Here is a 19,461-nt window from a genome sequence, read left to right as displayed (position 1 = left end):
TCCCCCCAGCAGGGCCCGGCTCTAGGCCTCACTACACCTTACAGCGCTCCCCGCCGCGGGGCCCGGCCCCAGCCTCAGCCCAACCGGGCCCGCAGGTGCCTCCCGCGCTAGGCCGCTGCCCCGCCACCCGCCCCGCTGCTCGCGGGCCCCGGCCCGAGCCCGGAGAAGACGCTCTATCCCCTCTCCCGCCCCCGCCGCCGCTGCTCTCTATAGTGCGGGCTTCGCCAACAGACGGGAAACGCCGCAACGCTTCCGCTTTCCGGCCTCCCACCGCAACGCCCGCCCCTTTAGCGCCACATGACCGGAAGTGGCGCTCTAGGCACGGGCAGTCAGTTGCTAAGGTACGGGGAGGCCGTCGCTGTCACCGCCACCCGTGTTGCCGTGGGGCTCCGAGGGCCCCGTTGTCCGTGCAGCTAGCGCGGAGGGAAGCGGCGACAGAGGCTACGGCGACCCAGCGCTCTCTGTGCTTTCCGCCCGGCGTCGGGCTTGTGTGCCCACCCATCTCGTTGCTCTTGGAGGTCTGGAAGCGGGGGACGAATCGGCGCTGAGGGTGTGGGCAGGGCCTCCGCGGGAGGAGGCGTGGCTGCTTGGGGCAGTACCTGTGGTGCGAGCGCGCAGTGCTCGCGGAGCCCGGCTAGCTCAGTCGGTAGAGCATGAGACTCTTAATCTCAGGGTCGTGGGTTCGAGCCCCACGTTGGGCGGCGTGAAAGCTTTTTAAATTTCCCCCCCTCCCCGTATACTTTTTTTTGTTGCCACACTGGACTCTTCCCTCCGACGGAGCCGCGGAGTCCCCGGCGAGACCCACAACCCTCGGTTGCCCCCACACCAGAAGCAGGCTGCACGGTCGCAGGCACGCGGGGCGATACCTCCTTCACCGTGTTTCTGTAGTGTAGCGGTTATCACGTTCGCCTCACACGCGAAAGGTCCCCGGTTCGAAACCGGGCAGAAACAGTGAATTTTATTTTTCTCCCGCTTCCTTTTTATTCTCTCTTCCCCACCTTCACACAAGCACTTTTAACGATTACACACACCCTGCTCTCGCGGCTTGCAGCAGGGCTGGGCGGTAGCCGCTGGGTGACACACGGCTATTCCCCCCGCACCGGGGAGCGGCTGTGCTCCGGGGCCGTGAGGGTTCCCGGTACCGGCTCCCGGTGCCATTAAATCCCCGCGATTGCTGCAGCGTTATGGCTGCAGTGTCAGGACGGTTTATGAGAGAGCTAGCTCAGCGGCAGCCCGGCTAGCTCAGTCGGTAGAGCATGAGACTCTTAATCTCAGGGTCGTGGGTTCGAGCCCCACGTTGGGCGCTTGAATTTTTCTACTCCTCTTCTATCCTTTTTCCTTTATATGTTTTAATCACAGCTCTTCTTCCACCATTTCCCCATTGTATACATTTTAATCACAGTCCTTCTTCCATCATTTTTCCTTTATATAAGTTTTCCGAGCCCAATTCCCATCACACAGGGAATCAGGGCCCCATCACAGCCCGTTTCTTACTCCCTTTTGAAGCAGAAAGGACTGCAGTGTGAATTCCCCTTGCTGCCACTTTTTTTTCCTCCACACTCATTTCCTGAGGGTTTTGGTGGGGTTTTTTTTTGCTTCATCTTCCTCTCTGAGTTTTAGAGGTACATACCGCTTTTTTCACTCATAATTTAGAGAAGTTGTGAGGTGGAAGAGCTCACACTGATGCACAAAGTCAATGCCTGAGGAAAGCAAGAGCTGCAGCGTCGTAGCAGTTATATATATACATACATACATATATATATATATATATATATATATATATGAGGTATACAAAAAACCTGCTGTTCTGGAGAGACCCCAGAGCTTGAACTGAGGCCAAATTGTTACCACACTTGTGAAAAATGGAAAAGGGCGTTTTATTTTACTTTAGCCTTCCTGAAAAGGGCTTGCTATGATCTTACAGTTACCCCACCCATAGATACTGATTGGTACCGTGTATAATAACCACAGGTACCACACCAGGGGTCAAAATTATGGCTGCAATGGCAAACGAGGAAAGGAAATCAGCATCTTCTCAGCTGAACTAGAGATTTTCAAATCATCTTGAATTAGTGGCAATGAGCCATGAGATCAAAGGAGCAGCCAAGGTGGCATCAGGAGTGGTGGAGGGTGGTGGGGATGCTGCTGGAAAAAGTGTCAAGTTTGCTCATCTTAAAAAGGGGGAAGGAGGGAGACAGCGGTGAATTTAGATTGGTCAGCGTAGCTTCATTTCCTGCGATGTACTGGAAAAAATAGCTAAGTCATTCATCACCTGAAAAATAACCAAGGACGCTTTGCAGCACATTGAGTTCCTTCCTTGTGGGGAGGAGAAAAAAATGGAGATTTTAAAATCTGGATGGACCAGGATTTTGAAACTCCCGTACAGCAAATGAGGGGACTGTGGATTTGCTGATAATTCAATGCTGAGTATTGAAACCTGGCATCCAGCTGGATAGGTTTGGTGAGGGTTGGGTTGTCCACAAGCCTGTTGCGAGCCTGGTGTTAATTAATACTTCCCCAAAGCTTTGGCTGAAGGAGGTGGGGTTGTTGGCTTCACAGGTCAGGGGTGCAGGGGAGGATGCTGAAGGTTGGGATCAGCATTTGCATCAGTGGGCAACATGGGTGGGTACTGGATGAACATTTATTTGGAATCATGGAATCGTTTAGGTTGGAAAAGACTTTTGAGATCATCAAGTCCAACCATTAATTTGGTACCAGGGAATGCAGATCCCATGCCCAAACGTGCAGGCAAGAGTATTTTTGACATAGGAAAAGCCTTTCCCCCAGGCGGAAAATTGCCCATTGCTGGAGGAGAGCACAGGGGTGTCCGTGAAAGCATCTCAACCAAAACCCTGTCAAGAAGGGTTCAGTCCTGGTGCCTGACCTCGGGGCAGGGAACGACTGCAGTGACCCTGACTTAGCTCACTGAGGATGCCTGAAGCATTAATCTGGCTTTTGGTTTTGGGGTGGGTTTTTTTTGGTGCTACATGATTCACTTCCTCTGTCGAGTCACTTCTTGCAGCTCGGGAGCTGCAAGCGTCCTGCATGGCCACAGCTTGCAGCTGCAGAGGTGGCCACAAAGCAAGCAAAGCTTAGATTACTCATTTGCAATTAAACCAGCGACTCCTTCATTTGAGCACGTACAGAGGAAGGGAAGAGCTACACGACGATGCACAAATGTGTCGCAGGGCTGTAACCTGATTTGGGTGATTTGCCCTGGCTGAAAATTAAAATATACACCGAGCTGATTCAGCTTGGGCAGGGTTTGGCCTGGAGATCCCTCAGGCTGGGTTTATTCCCGGTCCTGGTAGTTATGTGGGAGCATCCTGCCCTCCTCTGGGCTGGGATCACTTCCTAAATGAGCAGTGCGGATGCTGACCGCTGTGATATGGAGCATGCAGCAGGGCTGGGCTTGGGTATTGCTGGGTGGACCACACAGCTGGGCTCAAAAACACCTGGGAAAAAGAGGGGAAAAAGGGCTTTCCTTGTTGTAATTTTGTGGTTTGGCTGCACAGAGGTGCTGGTGAGCAGCAGGGAGAGAGCCGTGGCATCCATAAGCTGTTCTTTCTGCCAAACACTCCCTGTCGTCAACTCATTATTTGGGACTCAGAGGTCATGAGTCAGGAAGAGGAACTTCTTTTCCCTCTTCTCTCTTTAGCAGAAAACTCATGAAGACCTTGAAACTCCTTTTGGAGTGACTCAGGTTTCAGAGGGGTGTTGCAAATCTGCATTTCACACAGAAAACAGACTGAAATTCCCCTTTCTCCGCCCCTCCTTCCTTTTACATCCTTTACGAGTCTGCACTTTTCAAACAAGACCTCCCAGTTCAGATAGTAAAAGCTAATCAAGAAGAAAACTCCCAGCTGCTGCCAAAAGAAAAAAAATAATCAATGAAGTGAAAGTAACAGTGTCATTCTTCTTCAGCCATGGCTGAATGTGACCCACTGGAAAGTCTGCAGAAAGAAGCATCTTGCTCTATCTGCCTGGATTATTTCCGTGACCCTGTGTCCATCAACTGTGGACACAGCTTCTGCCGGGACTGCATCACGCGATGCTCAGGAAAATCAGACCGGCGCTTCACCTGCCCCCAGTGCCGAGGAATTGCCCAGAAAAGAAAATTTAGACCAAACCGTGAGCTGAGGAACCTGGCAGAAATTGCCAAGAAGCTGAGCTCGCGGGCAGGGTACGTGGCCGGAGCAGGCAGCCTGTGCCAGAAGCATCAGGAACCCCTCAAGCTCTTCTGCCAGGAGGACCGGGTGGCCATCTGCGTGGTGTGCGACCGCTCCCACGCTCACCGCGCTCACACCGTCGCACCCATCGAAGAAGCTGCCCAGGAGTGCAAAGTAAGAAATCACAGTGCTGTGCTTTGCTCTCATTTTTTATTTTGTTTCTGGTATTTTTCTTTGGCTTTGTTTGTTTGTTTATTCATTTGGGGGGCTATTTTGTATATTTTTTGGCCCATCAGAGGCTGAGGTCTGCTAGCCAGCAGCTTCTCCACTTTCCCGAGGATACGGGGAAAGTTGTCCCATAGAATTTCCCAAAATTTGGGATGTAGCAGCTTGGGCTGAACTGGCTGATCCTCTAGCTGGGGTTACTTGGCATTGCTGTCTTTGCTGCAGCCCTGCCTGGATGTGATGCAGCCACCCTGGGTCTGCAGGTGCCCAGATGCACCAGATGTGAGGGGCACAGCTCAGCTTGGGGGCATGCAGGGGCAAGCAGAGACTTCAGGCTACTGGGTCAGACCTGGCCCACCAGCAAAATCCACTCACAGGGTCAGTCCCAGACAGCGTAAATTGATTAAAGCCTGGTTTTTTTCACCACGATCTCCAAAGAGGGATTTAAATTTAAGCTGCTCAGGGTGACCCAGCTTGGATTCCTTCACAAAAAACCCACCACTTTATTTGCTGTCACCCTACAAGGGAACTACAAAGGAAGCTGAGGTTGGTAGCTCATAGAAAATACCCAAATTAGCAGGGCTGGACCCCACCTTCACTCCCTTCTGCACAGGCAGGGCTCTTGCTGCTAGTTTTTGTGCAAGAATTGGATTGGAAAACCCGGACGAGTTTTTCTTTCTGCTGCAAATCTCTCCCTGAAGGAAGTTTATTCTGAGCAACTATTTCAGGATAACTGTGGTGCTTCTGGGAGGTATTTTTAATTCCCTTGAGGGAGGATGGGGTCAGGAGGAGGAGTCTGAGTCAGTGCTTGTGCAGAGGAAGCTCAGTGACATTTTGTCCTGCCCACAGGGGAAGAAGTGACTGGGAATGGGGAGGTGAAAGGTGACATTAGTCATGCTGTGAGCATGAAACACGATGGGGGGTGGGGGGGTGGGGAAGAAGTGATAAGCAGCAGGGAGAAAATAAGCTGCTAAAAAATAAGAGGGGGTCGGGGCAGGATGTGCGCACTGCAAACTTCCATCAGTATTTGTCATGGGAGGGTCTTCTAGGAGCAGATGTTAAAAAAAAGGGCGTTCCTAAGGTGTGCTCTATCTCCTCCTTAAAACCAAACTCTGGGGACAGTATTCATACTCGTTATTCCTTGGTCTGCAGAAGGAGCTGAAGTTTGGGCAGAAACACTGGTTCTGCAGATGATGGGAAGTTGCAGCAATTTGGGGGACCTAATTAAGGGTTAAAAAAATAAATATATTTGATTTTATGCTTATGAGGGGATAAAATGAGTCATCGAAGACAGAACAGATTACTGTGAGTGCAGAAAATAACTGGCCACAAATAGACTGGGAGATGGAACTGGCAAAGACCAGAACAGGGGTATAAACAAGGCAGCAATATTAAATATCACCTTTACATGACTCTTCATTCATGAGATGCTTCATAGAAATGTTTTAGGGGTGAAGAAGGGCAACAGAGTGAAGAATATTTAAATATTCCCAAGTTCTGGAGGCCTCATGCTCAAATACACCAGGATTTTGCTACAGCAACATTGGAGCTGTGCATCCCTCTCCCCAACAACTTGCAGATTATTTTGTTTGGTTGGTTGGTTTTTGTTTTTGTGCTCAGGAGCAAATCCAAAGCAAACTGAAGAGCCTCAAGGATGAAAGAGAAAGGCTTCAAGGATTAAAACTGACCAGGGAGAAGAGAAGCCAGAAGTATCTGGTAGGTACTTACCACTGCTGGATGCATGGATGAGTCTTCTGCAAGTTGAAAGATGTTCGGTCATCACCTAAATTTGCAGTGAGGAGGAAAACGCCTCCAGCTGCTCTACCCAGACAGGGCCCTCTTGCACTTGCTCCATCTTGGTGTGGCACCCTGTGAACGAAACGCAGATGTTTCTTGAGGGGAAATCAGAAGCCGCAAAAGGGTAATGGAGAGCGAGGTGATTTCCGAATGGCTGAAGGGAGGTGCTTGCAGCTCAGCCGAGCCACCCTTGGGACAGAGGAGACGAGCATGTGGGTCCCCTTGGGGAGATTTACACCGTGGGGTGGTAGGATGGTGCTCCAGGACTTCATCTCTGCTGCAGATTGCTGCACCCTGGGAGTGCTTTCTACCAGCCCAGCCCTGGAGATGGGTCAGCCACACTGAGCATGAGGTCTATGCGGGTGCTTGTGTCCAACTTGGACCCTGATGGGGCTTTTCTACTGCTGTATAGCTGTCTGAGTGCTGGTGAGGTGGTGGCTCTCATGGCACCTTGGGGCAGCCAGATACAGACACATCTCCTTTGGAGAGTGCACCACATGCCAGAGGTTTCCACGGCCACCACCTCCCAGCCCTGTTTTGGCCTACCAGAGGTTGGGGGATGTATCTGTGGCTCTAAGGAAGTGAGAGATGGTGAGTTCCTCAAAAGCAGAAAGGATGGCAGATGTTTCACTGCAGCTTCATGAGAACAGGCGGGCTGCTGGGTGAAGGTGAACAGAGATAGGCAATGGCTTTCCTGCTAAATAAAGTGGGGATGGAAGGAAAGCACCAAGAACGTGCTGCTGGTTGCTCGTGCTCATGGTCCCTGGCCTGGATTTGGATCCATCCCATCCAGCTACTGCCCTCAGTGCCAACACCTGGGAGTTCTGGGGAACTGCACATGCCAGGGACCATTTCCAACAGCCTCCACAGGATCTCACCACTTTGGAATCCTTCTCTCAGCCCAGTGTCCTCAATCACTCTCCCAGCAGGATTTGTTCCACCAAATACTCGCAGATGCCTGCATGCAATGCCTGGTCTTTTCTAGGCTGTGGGAAAAACATGAAGCAACACTGCCTGCAGTAGTAGTTCTAGAGCAGTAAAATAAAACCAACCCCCTAAAAAGACTGGGCGTATTTTATGACTCCACAGGGCATCACATGAAGCTCAGAGGGGACCCAGAGCCACACGCTATGGACTTAGACTGGCCTCAAAGCTAAAGACCTTGCTCCTGCTTTATTTAACCAGGTTTTGTACGTCTCTGATTTGTTCCATTCTCTTCCCTCCCCATCTGTTCCTTGTAGCAGCAGGCAAGAGCCGAGAGGTGGAAAATCATGTTGGTGTTTAAGCAGCTGCACCAGTTCCAGGATGAGCAGGAGCATCTCCTCCTGATGTGGCTGGAAGATGTGGAGAAGCAGATAGTGCAGACCCAGGTGGAGAATGACAGGAAAATCTCCATGGAGATCTCCCACCTGGGCAACCTCATCCATGAGCTGGAGGGGATGAGCCCACAGCCAGAGAACAAATCCCTGCAGGTGAGAGCGAGGAGCTGGGCAGCAGAGTTTGTGGCACTCAGAATGTGCTGTTGAGGCGGTACTCTCTGCCCCTCTCCTCAGCCTCTTTGCCTTGACATTTTGAGGAGTTTATTTCAGATGCTGATTTAATGAAGAAGTATTGTACATCATATATCCATATTGATGAGCTATGCTATGTCATATCCAACCCATGGAGAGAAGTACCACAGAATTATTGTTTCAGCATCTTGGAAGTGTCCACCGCTTCCCTCCCAACCCCAAGCAAAGCCAGAAAGATTGATGCATATCTTGCGTGACTATGGCAAGAGCTAATAAATGAATCCTGGCTTAAGACCAGGACGAGGAGGCTACCTAGCATAGGACCACACTTTCCCTCCCCAAGAGACAATGGCAGGCAGTAAATCAGCAGAAGCAGTGTTTAGAAGTGGATATGATATTCCACCAGCTGTGCCTGAGCATTTCTTCTAGCCAGGGACCAATCAAATGGGCCATTGGATGAGCACAAGGTATCCCTGATCTTGCTCTGTGCTGGCACAAGAAAATCTAAACCAAGCAAAATGTGCTTGCAAACAACATCTGAGGGAGATAGGAGATAGAAATGGGCCTGAAGATCACACAAGGTTTAATTCCCATCTTCTTTCTCCTTTAGGATGCCAGGAGTGCCTTGACCAGGTACGTGGCTCTCCCTTTCCAGAGGGGACAGTTGTCCCCAGCACAATGTCACAAAGCAGACACAAAAGGTGGAGTGCAGGAGGGGTTATCCTCTCTACTGGTGTCCCCAGCAGGGAGCAGATGGCCCTGGGCTGAGATCATGTCCCCATCACCTCCTCCCTTCAGCTGGAGGAAGCCAATATCCATCACTGAGGACATCCAGAGCAAGTGGGTGTCCTCCACAGTGACACTGGGACCACTGATATGCCCAGCAATCTCTCAACTGACCCAATCTGATGCCTGGGGAGAAATAAGCTTACCCAGCAGGTTTTCTAAACAGTGTCTCTACGTAGCTCGTTCAGCAAGAAAGGAATACAAAAGTCTTCTCCTTCCAGGTGTGAAGCAAGGATTTCCCAGCAACTGACAGAGAAGTTTCCCAGAGTGGAAAAGAGACTCAAGGATTTATCTCAGAAAAACCTTGTTCTGAAGGAAGCCCTGAGGAAATTCAAAGGTACAAAAGAAGGGGAAAATTAAACACCATTCTGCAGCTGGAAAGGAGCGAACACTAGCCAGTTGCCAGCATAAAGCCCCAGCTAAGGAATGCTAACGATGAGTTACTCAGTAACCCTCTTATCTGGGGCTGGAGCTGGAAAAGGGAAGGGTACTGTGTTCTCAGGCGTATTGGCACACAGGTCTGAGTGCCTGAGTAACGGGAAGGAAGAGAGCAAGCCCCTCCCTTTGGCTACAGAAGGAAATTAATCACATTCTTGGTTCCCATCCTATCCTATTTAAACCAAAGAGGCTGTAGGTAGCATCTAGCCATCCGCAAGGGAGTCAGCGTGAAAAGCCAACTTGTTGCAGACAGATGGTGGTGTATGCATAGATAAACCCTGAATGAGCTATTTTGAGACCGTTCTCCGTGTTCAGACAACTGCCCCATTCCCTCCTCTGATCTCCAATTAGTAATTGGTGGAGTGAACTCTGAATTCAAGAAATAATCTCATAAAACTGGTATATTGGGTTTGAAGGTCCGTCTATCCATGAGCTGGGCTTGTTCACCTGGTGGTTTTGCTTGTTTTGCAGGAGGAAAAGAGCACTCCCTTCTATTTACCCCTGTCTAATACGCCTGCTCTCCCCCCTAAACAAACTAATAGCACTTCTCTCTCCTTCCAGAGAGCCTCCCAGTTGAACTGGATGTGCAATGGGGTAAGTCATGGGAGACTGGAGGTATACTGGAGTGAAAAAGGGGGCACAAGTGAAAAAAGACAGCAAAAGCAGGGAATTCACACTTTCCTGGTGGGCTGGCAAGATGGATTCCTATTCCCCTTTGATGGGAGGTAAAAATAGCACAAATCATTACAGCCTTTAAATAGATCTGTATGGCATATTTCATGGAGAAAGCCTTTACTGAATGGCTTCCGTCAGGCCAAGGTTTCATTCCTGGAAAAAAAAAAAAAACCAGGAGGGTCCAGATGGAGAGAAATATCCGCCACCTTCCCTCTGACATGCTGTTTTTATTCTCTTGCACTTTCCTTCCCATCAGCGAACGTGACTCTGGATCCAGACACAGCAAACCCCCACCTCATTCTCTCCGAGGACCGGAGGAGTGTGAGGTGGGATGAAACACCCCAGAATTTGCCCAACAATCCCCAGAGATTTGATACCTACTGCTCCGTCTTGGGTTGCGAAGGCTTCCTGGTGGGGAGGCACTACTGGGAAGTGCAGCTGGGGAGCAGGGGATTTTGGGCTGTGGGGGTGGCCAGAGACTCGGCGTGGAGAAAGGGTTGGATTAATCTTGACCCTTCCCAGGGGATATGGGCTGTTGGCATCTGTGGGGACAAGTTTCAAGCTTTCACCTCTTTTGAAACTGTTCAGCCTCTGAATGGGAGACCAAGGACTATCCGGGTCTCTCTCGATTACGAGAAGGGACACGTGGCTTTCTTTGATGCTGATAACGAGACCTTGGCTTTTGCTTTTCCTCTGACTTCTTTCAATGGAGAGAAAATCCTGCCTTTCTTCTGGGTTTGGGAGTCCAGCATCCAGCTGGCTCCCTAAGACAGCATGGGCAGCAAGATGGACATCACATGCTCTGGACAAGCCTTTGGTTTGATCCAGGAAACCACACCATTTTTTTGGGACTCTGTGGATGGTAAAGAATAAAGCAGAGCAAATGAGTCCCGGTGTCCACTTGGAATCTCATTCCCATGGGGTTTTCAAGAGCAGCAGACTAAGAAGGGACCATCTTGGGCAGACCTCTGGATTTGTTAACACTTGGGTACTCTCCAAGATTTTGCTGGGGAATATCACCCTGGGACAAGCAGGGAAATGAAGCCTATAATTTGTGCAACAGCCCCTGGGACACCAATTTCACAGCTTTAAATCTCTTCTACTCTTCTCCCATCCTTTCCCATCTTTCCTTACCCTGACGTTCAATGGTGTTGCCTGTTGACATTCAGTAATGATGTTCCTGTGGGGCTGAAGAAGCTGACTTTGGTTCCTGGTTTAGTTACTAGAAAGGAAAAGAGTATATCAGTGAATTAAGTGTAATATGTGCTGTTTTCTCACCAAGACCTCTTAGGAGCCAAAAACCTGACAGTATTGGCAAGAACATACACATTTTAAGGCTTTGGTGTTGAACCCTATGGCTTTCAGCCGTGTTTCTCAGTTGTGGGGTGGGAGAAATCAGAGGGTGGAGGAATAAAGATGAACAGAAAGAGCTTGAACTCTACCTTTCTGCAATTTATATATATACATTTGGGACAGGAAGCTTAGTAAGCAGGTTTATATAAATTTTTATACGCAGAATGACTGTATTAAAGATTCTTTCTGTATTTCAAGGGCTGTTTTCTCTTTCTTGTTAGAGAGAAACTGGGAAAATGGTGCTGTGCCACTGCTAGCATGGCAAACCCTGGTAGCTTTGCTGCCCTCCCTTGACCTCTTTCTTGTAAACCTCAAATGAAAGCACTTAATGAAGCCTTTCTTACTTCATCGCTGCTGTGATGGAAAGGAATAGCACCAACTCTTCCTGCCTATGTGCCTGAAAACCCACCTGGACTGGAAATCAGTTGATTGGCCATAGGAAATGAAGGATGCTGGAAAGAAGGGACAACACCAATTTTTGAAAGAAAAGGCATTTAAAGAGCAGGAAAACAAAGGAAAGACGATCAGTCCAGGCTCTCAGCTATGTTGCTGCAGGTCAGAGAAACCTGCTGGTACCTTGCAAGGTTCTGGAGGCACCAAGAGTCTTCAGGGAAGTGTGAGCATTTTTGATCCATAGCAGTCTCTGCGGGATGTTAGTCTGATGTCCCACCTTACCCAAAGGGCAAAGCTGATGTCCCAGGGGTCAGGAGCAGCAGAAATTTCTTCTGACAGCCAGGAAGGCCCTGCCCTGCAGTGAATTGTACATTTGAATGTTTAGGGTCACCCGGGAGATGTTGAGTCCTCCCAAACACCTCTACAGATGCTGTCCTGAAGGGTGCCCAGGTCCTTCCCAAGTCCTAGCCAGGTCCTGTCACTTCTGATATCTCAGAATCATTTTCAGCCAGTTGTTGTCTCCCACCCCAGCTGCAGCACAACCTCTCTTAGGTGCTAGTAGAGTGTGAAACTCCTGTTCTGGCTGCTGTCAAGTCATCAAATCCACAGGTCTCCACTGATCTGAGAGACAGGCTCTGGAGACTGAAAAATCCCGGTGCCTTCAGGAAAGGGTAAATATGGGATGGGCATCTCCAATTCTCCTCCTTCCCAGCTGTCTAACTGCTACTTCCCAGCAGCAAAATGCCATCCTCCAGTGACTGAAACTTCCTTACATCAGCAGCAGATGCCAGTGCCAGACCTATCTGTCTCCTGCTGCTGCGGACTGGCTGGTGTTAGATGTGAAAACTCTTCAGCTGGCCTGCTTGCATTGCTCTAATTTGGCATTGAGCTATTTTTATCTCCTGGCTTCACACCTCACAAGGTACTTTCCAGCAATAATGCCACTATGGGCAGCTCAGACCAACCTGAAATCTCTTTCTTCCTGCAACAGAGAAGCTAGAAAGACCCAGGATGAGTTTTGAGCCAGCTGTGCATCAGGAAGCATCATTGGCGTTGCAATAGTAATGAGCCAGATCTGATGGCAGACAACAATATCATTAAACAAAGGACTCAGTTCTTTCTTCTCAGGAACAAGTTCAGACCCAGCTGCAGCTTCTGAAATAAGAGCAAGAGGCATTTCAATCTCATGTGGATCAGCAGCAACCATAGCCATGCATGGATGCTCCAGGGCTGAACTTAAATAGAGCCCCTGGACCATGGGTGGGGGTGGGGGGTCCCAAGTGGATCTGCATAGGGTTGTTAATTGCCATTAGGACCCTGACACAACCACCTCAACCTCATCCTTTCACAGCTGAAGCAGATCAGTGAACATCTGCAAGGGTGATGTGTGATCACATTGTATAGTTTGCTAAGATGCACGATACAGTGCTGAGCCATCATCTTCCCTCCACGAATCCCGACTGCTGATAAAACACAGAGGAGCAAACTACAACTACGTGTAAATACATCCCCTCTTTCCTTCCAGGTACAAGAGGGAAACATCCTCACAGTCACTTGATGTTTCCCCTTAGCTGGAAAAGAAATTCTGTGATTTCACAAACTGCAGTTGTCAAGGAGGCTATGGAGAAATTTGTGTGCAGGTCTGGAAAGGAAAATGCCACTGTGCTTCTTGGTGGGGAGGCGTGGAGCCCTCTCGGGGCCGCTCCTTTTGGTGGTGCTTCCACATGATCCCTGATGTACTGCATTTTAGTCAAGCAGGAGAATGGACTTTTTCCTTGAGAATATACAACAGACACAGGGGTTCAGGTGAAGGTCCGTCAAGTCCTTGCCCTGTTTCTCAATAGTAGATGCCTAGGAAAGCCGAAAAAAGCAGGGCAAGGATGACTATGGGCCCAGGAGGTCTGTTTAAGCAGCCTAAATGGGTAATTAAACAATTAAAAAGGTATAATGAGAGGCATGGAGAGATGTGGTTTGGCTCTGTCCTCTCTCTAACCCTTTTGAGCAGCTGCAGACAGCGATTCCATCCTTTTCTTTTCCAGGCTGGATATTCCCAGTCTCTCTCCACCTATCCTGGGCCTCAGTTTGGTGGCCTGACCCTGTCTGCCTTGTACTGGGAAGGCTCAAACTGGCCCCTGTACACAGATATGTCCTCACATGTGCTGATGGAGGGGAGCAACCCCACCACCACCACCACTCTTGCTAATGCAGCCCCACATGGGGTTGATACCTTTGGTGCACAATCCCACCACCATTGACAGCTTGTCACCTCCAGGACCCTGAGGTCCCGTTCCATAGTTGGTCCTGGTGTGGGGAGGATATCCCGCCCCAGTTTACATGAGATTCCTCCCCAGCTACCTCTCCCGCCCATCCCAGCCCTGCTGAAGAGCAGCCCTGCCCTCCAGCCTCTTATCTGCTAACCCACATCTGGCTCAAAGTTAACTGATCTGAAACTTGTGGGAGGCTGACAGGAGGTGAGGAGGAAGCATCACACATGCTTACCCTCTTCTCTCTCCTCTCCACACCTCCCGTGGTGGTCATTGCATGGTGTTAGGGCTGGGAGCTGATTTTCCCCCATTCACTACGAGAAACCAGCCAAGCCAGAAGGAGCAACATCCTCCTCTTCTTCCTGCAAAGCGAAGCTTATTTGATCCTGTCCCAGAGATAGGCTGGGAAGAGCCATGGCTATGCAGAACCCGGTGGAAAACCTGCAGAGTGAAGCCTCCTGCTCCATCTGCTTGGGTTATTTCCAAGACCCTGTCTCCATCCACTGTGGGCACAACTTCTGCCGTGTGTGCATCACCCGCTGCTGGGAAGGGCTGGAGGCACCTTTCTCCTGCCCACAGTGCAGGCAGACTGCCTTGCAGAGAATTTTCCGTCCTAGCAGGGAGCTGGCAAATATTGCCAAAATCACCAGGCAGCTGAGCCTGCGGGCAGGAGGAGAAGCAGCGGGATGGAATTTGTGCAAGCAGCACCAGGAGGCTCTGAAGCTCTTCTGCAAGGAGGACCAGCAGCCCATCTGTGTGGTGTGCGACAGGTCCCAGGCTCACCGCTTCCACCCTGTGGTCCCTGTTGAAGAAGCTGCCCAGGAATATAAGGTAAAGCCTAGGGATGTGCTTGCATCTTCCCATCTCATGGAAAATCCATTTCCAGGGGCAAAGTGCAGCCATTCGGGTGCATCCACTCTCCGTGCCCCTTTGTGGCACAGCTGCAAACAGGGATCTTTGGGTGTCACCAGTGTGCTTCCTGCTTGCATTTTATTGCATGGACATTTGGTTTTAGCAATGTTCCTATCAGGGGTTTTCTTCCCCCCTCTTTAATTTATTCATCTTTACCAACAGCCTGGGAGAAATAAAAAAAAATACCTTGTTAGTCTTTTTCTTCTTTGAACTCTGCTGTTGACTTGGCTGAACTGAAATACTAATAGTGATAATATTCAAAACATGTTAAAATACCCAAGAATTGTTTTGGGGTTTTTTGTTGTTTTTGTTTTGTTTTGGTTTGGTTTTTAACTGTTACATTGAGGGCAATTTTGCAAATTTGTTCCACTATCCACTGTATCTTCAGTTTCGAATACAGAGAAATAACTGTTTCTATTTCTTCCCCTTCCCTGCTCCTTCCCTCTTTTCCTGCTGGTCCAGACCTGCTCTCATCATCTTTCTTACCTAGAAGTTGAGCACTTGGCAGAGCCATACAAACACAGTGCAGTATCGTGCAGCATTAACAGGAGGAACTCCTTGCTGCCAGATGTTGCTGATGCTAAAGGTTTCTGTGGGTTTGAGAAACACTTACGTAAATGCACACTGAATAAATCCACTGAGGGTTATCAAGTACAGAGGTATTTATCCCAGAGCTACCAATTTCTGGAGGCTGAAAGTGTTTTTGAGGGAAATCTCAAGCAAGAGATAAGCAAAAGGCACTTATCTTGCTTTTGCATGCTTCCCTGGACGCTAACTATTGATTAGTGTCGGTGTTTTGCTCTTCTGCAAAAGTTTTTCCCAGTGCTGGCAGCAAGGATGGTGTTTGAAGGTTGCATTTGCTTTGCACAGATCTTCAGAGCACTGCTGGTCACTTGTGGACCTTCCTCCTCCCCCAGCTTTGCCCCTTGCAGAGGAGCCAGTGTTTAGGCAAAGGCTCACCCATCTAAAATAAGGGCAGAAGGAATTTCAGTGGAAAAAGGGTTTTTTTCTCAGTTCCTCCAAGACCATCTTTTGTTTTTCCTCAGGAAGAAATCCAAGCCTGCCTACAGGCTTTAAAGGAGGAGAGAGAAAAATACCTGGAAAGCAGAAAAACTGGAGTAAGGAAGAGCTTGTACCTGGTAGGTGCCTTCCAGCAGGAACATGGGGGAGTGGGAGTCTCTCCACCCACCCCAGCATTACTGGTGGATTTTGAGGTCGGATCTTGTTTATTTGGTTTGCAGAGTGTTGTGCTATTTGCTCTGGGAACCGGTCAGCCCTGTGTGTTTTATCTGCTGGGGTTTCACATCAGCTGGAGCCTGCACTGGGGAGATAACACTGTAGCTCCTCTGCAAAGGGAGCTGGGGCGGGATGGGGATGGGGGGAGGGGACAGACAGCCTTTGCCCTCATCATCCCCTTTGCCCTCATCTCTGATCCTGGCAGGAGAAAACCAAAAATGAAGGAAAGAAGATAGTGTGGGAATTTGAGCAATTGCACCAATTTCTGAAGGACCAAGAGTGCCTCCTCCTGACTCAGCTGGCAAACTTGGACCAGGCCATCACCAGGGTCCAGGAGGAAGCAGTGGCGAAGGTCTCAGAGGAGATGGCCCACCTCGACACGCTGATCTGGGAGATGGAGGGCAAATTCCAGCAGCCGGCAAGCCAATTCCTGCAGGTGAGAGCCCAAAGCATCAGGGCTGGTGGGGAAAGGAGGGATAGAGCAAAGCCTGAGACCTGGGAACCCAAATTCAGCTCCATGGGAACTCCCTGGTGTCTTGTAGCATTGCTGCAGGTGGGATCATCACATGGGTAGGGTCCTTCTTTGCTACTCCACTGTGATAAAAAAAAAAAAAAAAGAGTAAAGTTTGTTAGAACACCCAACACTTGTAGTTCCTCTTCCTCAACTGTCTCTCCTCTCTCTTCTCACCTCTAGGACATCAGAAGACTCTTGAATAGGTAATGTGGTTCCCTTTCACTTCACCCACACTTGGAGAGGTCTGGATGTCACCTGGGTGAATCCTGAGGTCGGGCTTTCAGACCAGATGGATCCAGTTGATAGCTCAGCCTCCCAGGACAGTGCTTTGTGTTCAGAAACATCTGTCCAGTGATTGCCTGGGGGAAACAAACTGCAAAGAAACAGGGCAGGGAAAAGCGGAGTTTTATTTGTGCTTGGATAAGTATCCCCATCCCATCCCATAGATTCTCCCAGATTATTCGAAGAGAACAAAATGAGCAATCAAATATATCACACATGGTGGGGTTTGGCCCTCTTTCGCTCTCTTTGCAGTTGTGAGATGATGAAGTTCAACCCTCCAGTGGAGATTTCCTCTGATCTGGAAAGAAGGCTTGAGGACTTTGCTCAGAGAAACATCCTCGTGAGAGACACACTGAGGAGATGCCAAGGTACACTGACCAGGGTTAGAAGAGGGCACGTTGCCTTGTGTACTTGATATCTGGGAGAAACTGGGTACTTGTGTGCTGGCTGCTAATGCAAAACCCACCTAGTAACCATTGTAAATAAATGCGGCTGAAACTTTTAACTGGAGAAGGACACTGACAGTTTTTCCTGGGGAAAAATTACTTGGGAAGTGGAGAGAAGAGAAAAAACAAGCTCAGCAAAAGAGTCTCCTCTCCCATGTCTCATGTGAAAAGCAAATTCAAACAGTGCTGCTTATGCGGTTGTTCCCATTACTTCCAAGCTGGTGGGAAAATTAAAGTTCACGTGGGTACAAAGCCAGGGAGAGGATGCTACAAGGGGAGAAATCTGTTGCAGAATCTCTTGGAGATGAGATGAGCTTAGCTTGGCCAGGAGGTTCATCTCCCCTGGCTTTGGGAGAGTTGTATAGCTATCACAGCATCAATACCTGCACCAAAGCAAGCCAACTCAGAGCCTTTGCAGCCAGCCAAGCCCTCACACCCTCAATATTTCCAATTCTAAGTCCCCTATTAGCTGTTTTGCCTCCCCAGCCTTCATGATAAAGCTAAGCTGCAGCCAGTTTGTCTGACACACAAACCTGATACCACAAAATCTCTTTCCTCTTTAGACAGCCTGATGTTTAAATTGCAAGAGCCAAGTAAGTCGATGGTAGTGGGTGGGAGAAAAATGGGGTTTTGGCTTGTGGAAGAGATTTCCATGGAAGAAACAATGCAATCCCCACAGGGGGAAGGAAGGGAAGGGTGACAGCATCCTGATATTGATACTCCTGGTGTATCCAGGGGCTGAGATATGGTCCTAATAAAGCCAAATGCCGCCACGGGAACCAAAGAAAGGGAACACCTGAGAAGAGCATTTGTGCTTCCCCTTTCTTCCCCAGGAATTTCCCCCTATCCCTTTCCCATGCCTCTGCTCTATGCTTTGTCCTCTCCCTCTGCTCCTTCTACCCAGGGGCATCTCTGCTGGGGAACCCCAAGTCTAGTGCCAGCCCCAGCCCTGCCCATGATCCCCATGAAACATCCAGAGCTGGGAGAAGCAGAACAGGGCGGGTCCCAGATGCTGGGAGGAAAAGAAACATCTCCAGCCTCTCCTAAGGCCAAGCCCTACCTCTGGTACTCTGGTTCTCCCTTGTCCTGCAGCCGATGTGACCCTGGACCCAGTCACGGCTCACCCCAACCTTCACCTCTCTGAGGACCGAAAACAAGCCAGGGGCCAGTTGACACAGCAGGACCTCCTGGACAACCCGGAGAGATTTGACTTTGAACCCTGTGTGCTGGGCTGCCAGGGCTTCACCTCGGGGAGGCATTTCTGGGAGGTGGAGGTGGGGCAGGGGGGTGTCTGGGCCATAGGGGTGGCCCGAGCATCAGTCAAGAGGAAGGGACCGATGAGCTTCACTCCCAAGGAGGGGGTCTGGGCACTGGAGGCTTATCATTCTCTCACATCCCCCCGTGCCAACCTGCGCCTGAACCAGCTTCCCAGGAGGATACGAGTTGCCTTGGACTATGAAGGGGGGCGGGTAGCATTTTTCAGCACAGATGATGATGTTCCCATCTTGGTTTATACTAGAGCGTCATTCAATGGGGAGAGGGTCCTCCCCTGGTTCAAGATGGGGATAGGGGCTCGTTTGCAAGAAATCACCCAAACCCCACCCTCAGAGGACCAGTCCATGACCAGGCAGCTGATATCCCCTCTGGACTGGGTAGGGTTCAGGTTTCCCCTCTGGATCTGCCCTTGAGACATCTGCCAGACTGACCTTAGCAAAAGGGACGTGTCCTGTGTGATGCCAGCTGTTTGCTGTGGTTGCTCAAAACATTGTGCTGAAGGAACTTGCTGCTCCTTTCCCAGTGGAGGACATGGGAGCTTCGGCACCTGTATGATGAGGATGGGGAGGTGGGTACACCAGTGAAGAGGAAAAACCAGCCAGTACAAGGTGATGGAGTCAGCACATCGGAAGGAAGGAAACATTGAGGCGTTGATCAAGGGTGGAGAGCACTCGGAACTTTGAGATGTGGTCTCTTTAAAATTATTTTGCCTTTAATGGACTGAATCTTCCCTGGTTTATATCTCTTTCCAAAGTGTTTTCTTTCTGACATCAATGGCAAAGCACATCTAGAGTCTGTTCTGCCAAGGGAGGTAGCCTTTTACGACAGACTGGCTTGGTTTGGGGAGCCGGTCTCTGTATACATTTCTGATGTTTATTTTAAATAAAAGAACATTTTTTTTTTTTTGCATGTTCCACTTTCTGCCTTGTTATGGTTGTATTGTTCAGGATTTCTTAGCCTTTGGGTCAGCAGGATTAAGAAAAGCTGCACAGGATGACACCTTGTGGACCTCCGGCCATTCAAGCCCTCTTTGCAGGCAGCAAAGGGAAACAAACACACCTGGAATGTGATTTTCCACACCATTATACACATCTAGCTTCCTGGATAATTCCTAAGAAAAGCCTGTTCCTCACTGTTGGTATTCAGGAGGAACAAGCCGAGATAAGTGGTATAGGAGGCTCCTGG

General features: G+C 49.6%; 2 protein-coding genes, 2 long non-coding RNA genes and 3 other non-coding genes across 11 annotated transcripts; 5 read left to right on the top strand and 2 right to left on the bottom strand.

Moving 5' to 3' along the window:
* The first annotated feature begins 187 nt into the window (after window positions 1–187).
* Window positions 188–11,151, top strand: LOC119140546 (E3 ubiquitin-protein ligase TRIM7-like). Of its 3 annotated transcripts, none has more exons than XM_037371999.1 (8): window positions 188–518; window positions 3,659–4,343; window positions 6,015–6,110; window positions 7,436–7,663; window positions 8,313–8,335; window positions 8,710–8,825; window positions 9,488–9,520; window positions 9,858–11,151. In XM_037371999.1, exons 2-8 carry the CDS (start codon window positions 3,927–3,929, stop codon window positions 10,367–10,369), a joined length of 1,425 nt encoding a protein of 474 aa, XP_037227896.1. In that variant the 5' UTR covers window positions 188–518; window positions 3,659–3,926; the 3' UTR covers window positions 10,370–11,151. The 3 variants fall into 3 exon arrangements, with proteins under 3 accessions (XP_037227896.1, XP_037227895.1, XP_037227894.1); XM_037371998.1 differs by having other exon boundaries at window positions 331–518; window positions 3,925–4,343; window positions 7,433–7,663; XM_037371997.1 differs by having other exon boundaries at window positions 331–518; window positions 7,433–7,663.
* On the top strand, window positions 629–701 carry TRNAK-CUU. Its single transcript has one exon. It is a non-coding gene; the product is annotated as a tRNA-Lys (tRNA).
* Window positions 879–951, top strand: TRNAV-CAC. Its single transcript has one exon. It is a non-coding gene; the product is annotated as a tRNA-Val (tRNA).
* On the top strand, window positions 1,232–1,304 carry TRNAK-CUU. The gene has a single exon. It is a non-coding gene; the product is annotated as a tRNA-Lys (tRNA).
* Window positions 3,154–10,259, bottom strand: LOC119140568. Its single transcript, XR_005101649.1, has 4 exons — window positions 10,171–10,259; window positions 8,635–8,809; window positions 6,123–6,263; window positions 3,154–3,455 (listed from the first exon to the last, which is right to left on the bottom strand). It is a non-coding gene; the product is annotated as an uncharacterized LOC119140568 (long non-coding RNA).
* LOC119140566 lies at window positions 10,744–13,662 on the bottom strand. 2 transcript variants are annotated; one of them, XR_005101647.1, is made up of 4 exons: window positions 13,575–13,662; window positions 12,313–12,502; window positions 11,531–11,702; window positions 10,744–10,823 (listed from the first exon to the last, which is right to left on the bottom strand). It is a non-coding gene; the product is annotated as an uncharacterized LOC119140566 (long non-coding RNA). The 2 variants fall into 2 exon arrangements; XR_005101646.1 differs by having other exon boundaries at window positions 12,313–13,662.
* Window positions 13,663–13,799: 137 nt separating this feature from the next.
* Window positions 13,800–19,197, top strand: LOC119140540 (E3 ubiquitin-protein ligase TRIM39-like). Of its 2 annotated transcripts, XM_037371987.1 has the most exons (7): window positions 13,800–14,442; window positions 15,570–15,662; window positions 15,965–16,195; window positions 16,454–16,476; window positions 16,808–16,923; window positions 17,565–17,594; window positions 18,094–19,197. In XM_037371987.1, the coding sequence occupies exons 1-7, from the start codon at window positions 14,026–14,028 to the stop codon at window positions 18,687–18,689; spliced, it is 1,506 nt and encodes a 501-aa protein (XP_037227884.1). In that variant the 5' UTR covers window positions 13,800–14,025; the 3' UTR covers window positions 18,690–19,197. The 2 variants fall into 2 exon arrangements, with proteins under 2 accessions (XP_037227884.1, XP_037227885.1); XM_037371988.1 differs by lacking the exon at window positions 17,565–17,594.
* The last annotated feature ends 264 nt before the right edge of the window (window positions 19,198–19,461 follow it).

Source organism: Falco rusticolus, chromosome 22 (genome assembly GCF_015220075.1).
Source record: "Falco rusticolus isolate bFalRus1 chromosome 22, bFalRus1.pri, whole genome shotgun sequence".
NCBI classification, from domain to species: domain Eukaryota; kingdom Metazoa; phylum Chordata; class Aves; order Falconiformes; family Falconidae; genus Falco; species Falco rusticolus.
This window is presented reverse-complemented; position numbering and strand designations above follow the sequence as displayed.

Excerpts from the sequence above, each read along its gene's own strand:
- LOC119140546 (XM_037371998.1), top strand. The coding sequence starts at position 3,927 with ATGGCTGAATGTGACCCACTGGAAAGTCTGCAGAAAGAAGCATCTTGC. Across the intron at positions 8,826-9,487 it reads AGCCCTGAGGAAATTCAAAG|AGAGCCTCCCAGTTGAACTG; the intron begins GTACAAAAGAAG and ends CTCTCCTTCCAG. Across the intron at positions 9,521-9,857 it reads TGAACTGGATGTGCAATGGG|CGAACGTGACTCTGGATCCA; the intron begins GTAAGTCATGGG and ends CCTTCCCATCAG.
- LOC119140540 (XM_037371987.1), top strand. The coding sequence starts at position 14,026 with ATGGCTATGCAGAACCCGGTGGAAAACCTGCAGAGTGAAGCCTCCTGC. Across the intron at positions 15,663-15,964 it reads TAAGGAAGAGCTTGTACCTG|GAGAAAACCAAAAATGAAGG; the intron begins GTAGGTGCCTTC and ends TGATCCTGGCAG. Across the intron at positions 16,196-16,453 it reads CGGCAAGCCAATTCCTGCAG|GACATCAGAAGACTCTTGAA; the intron begins GTGAGAGCCCAA and ends TCTCACCTCTAG.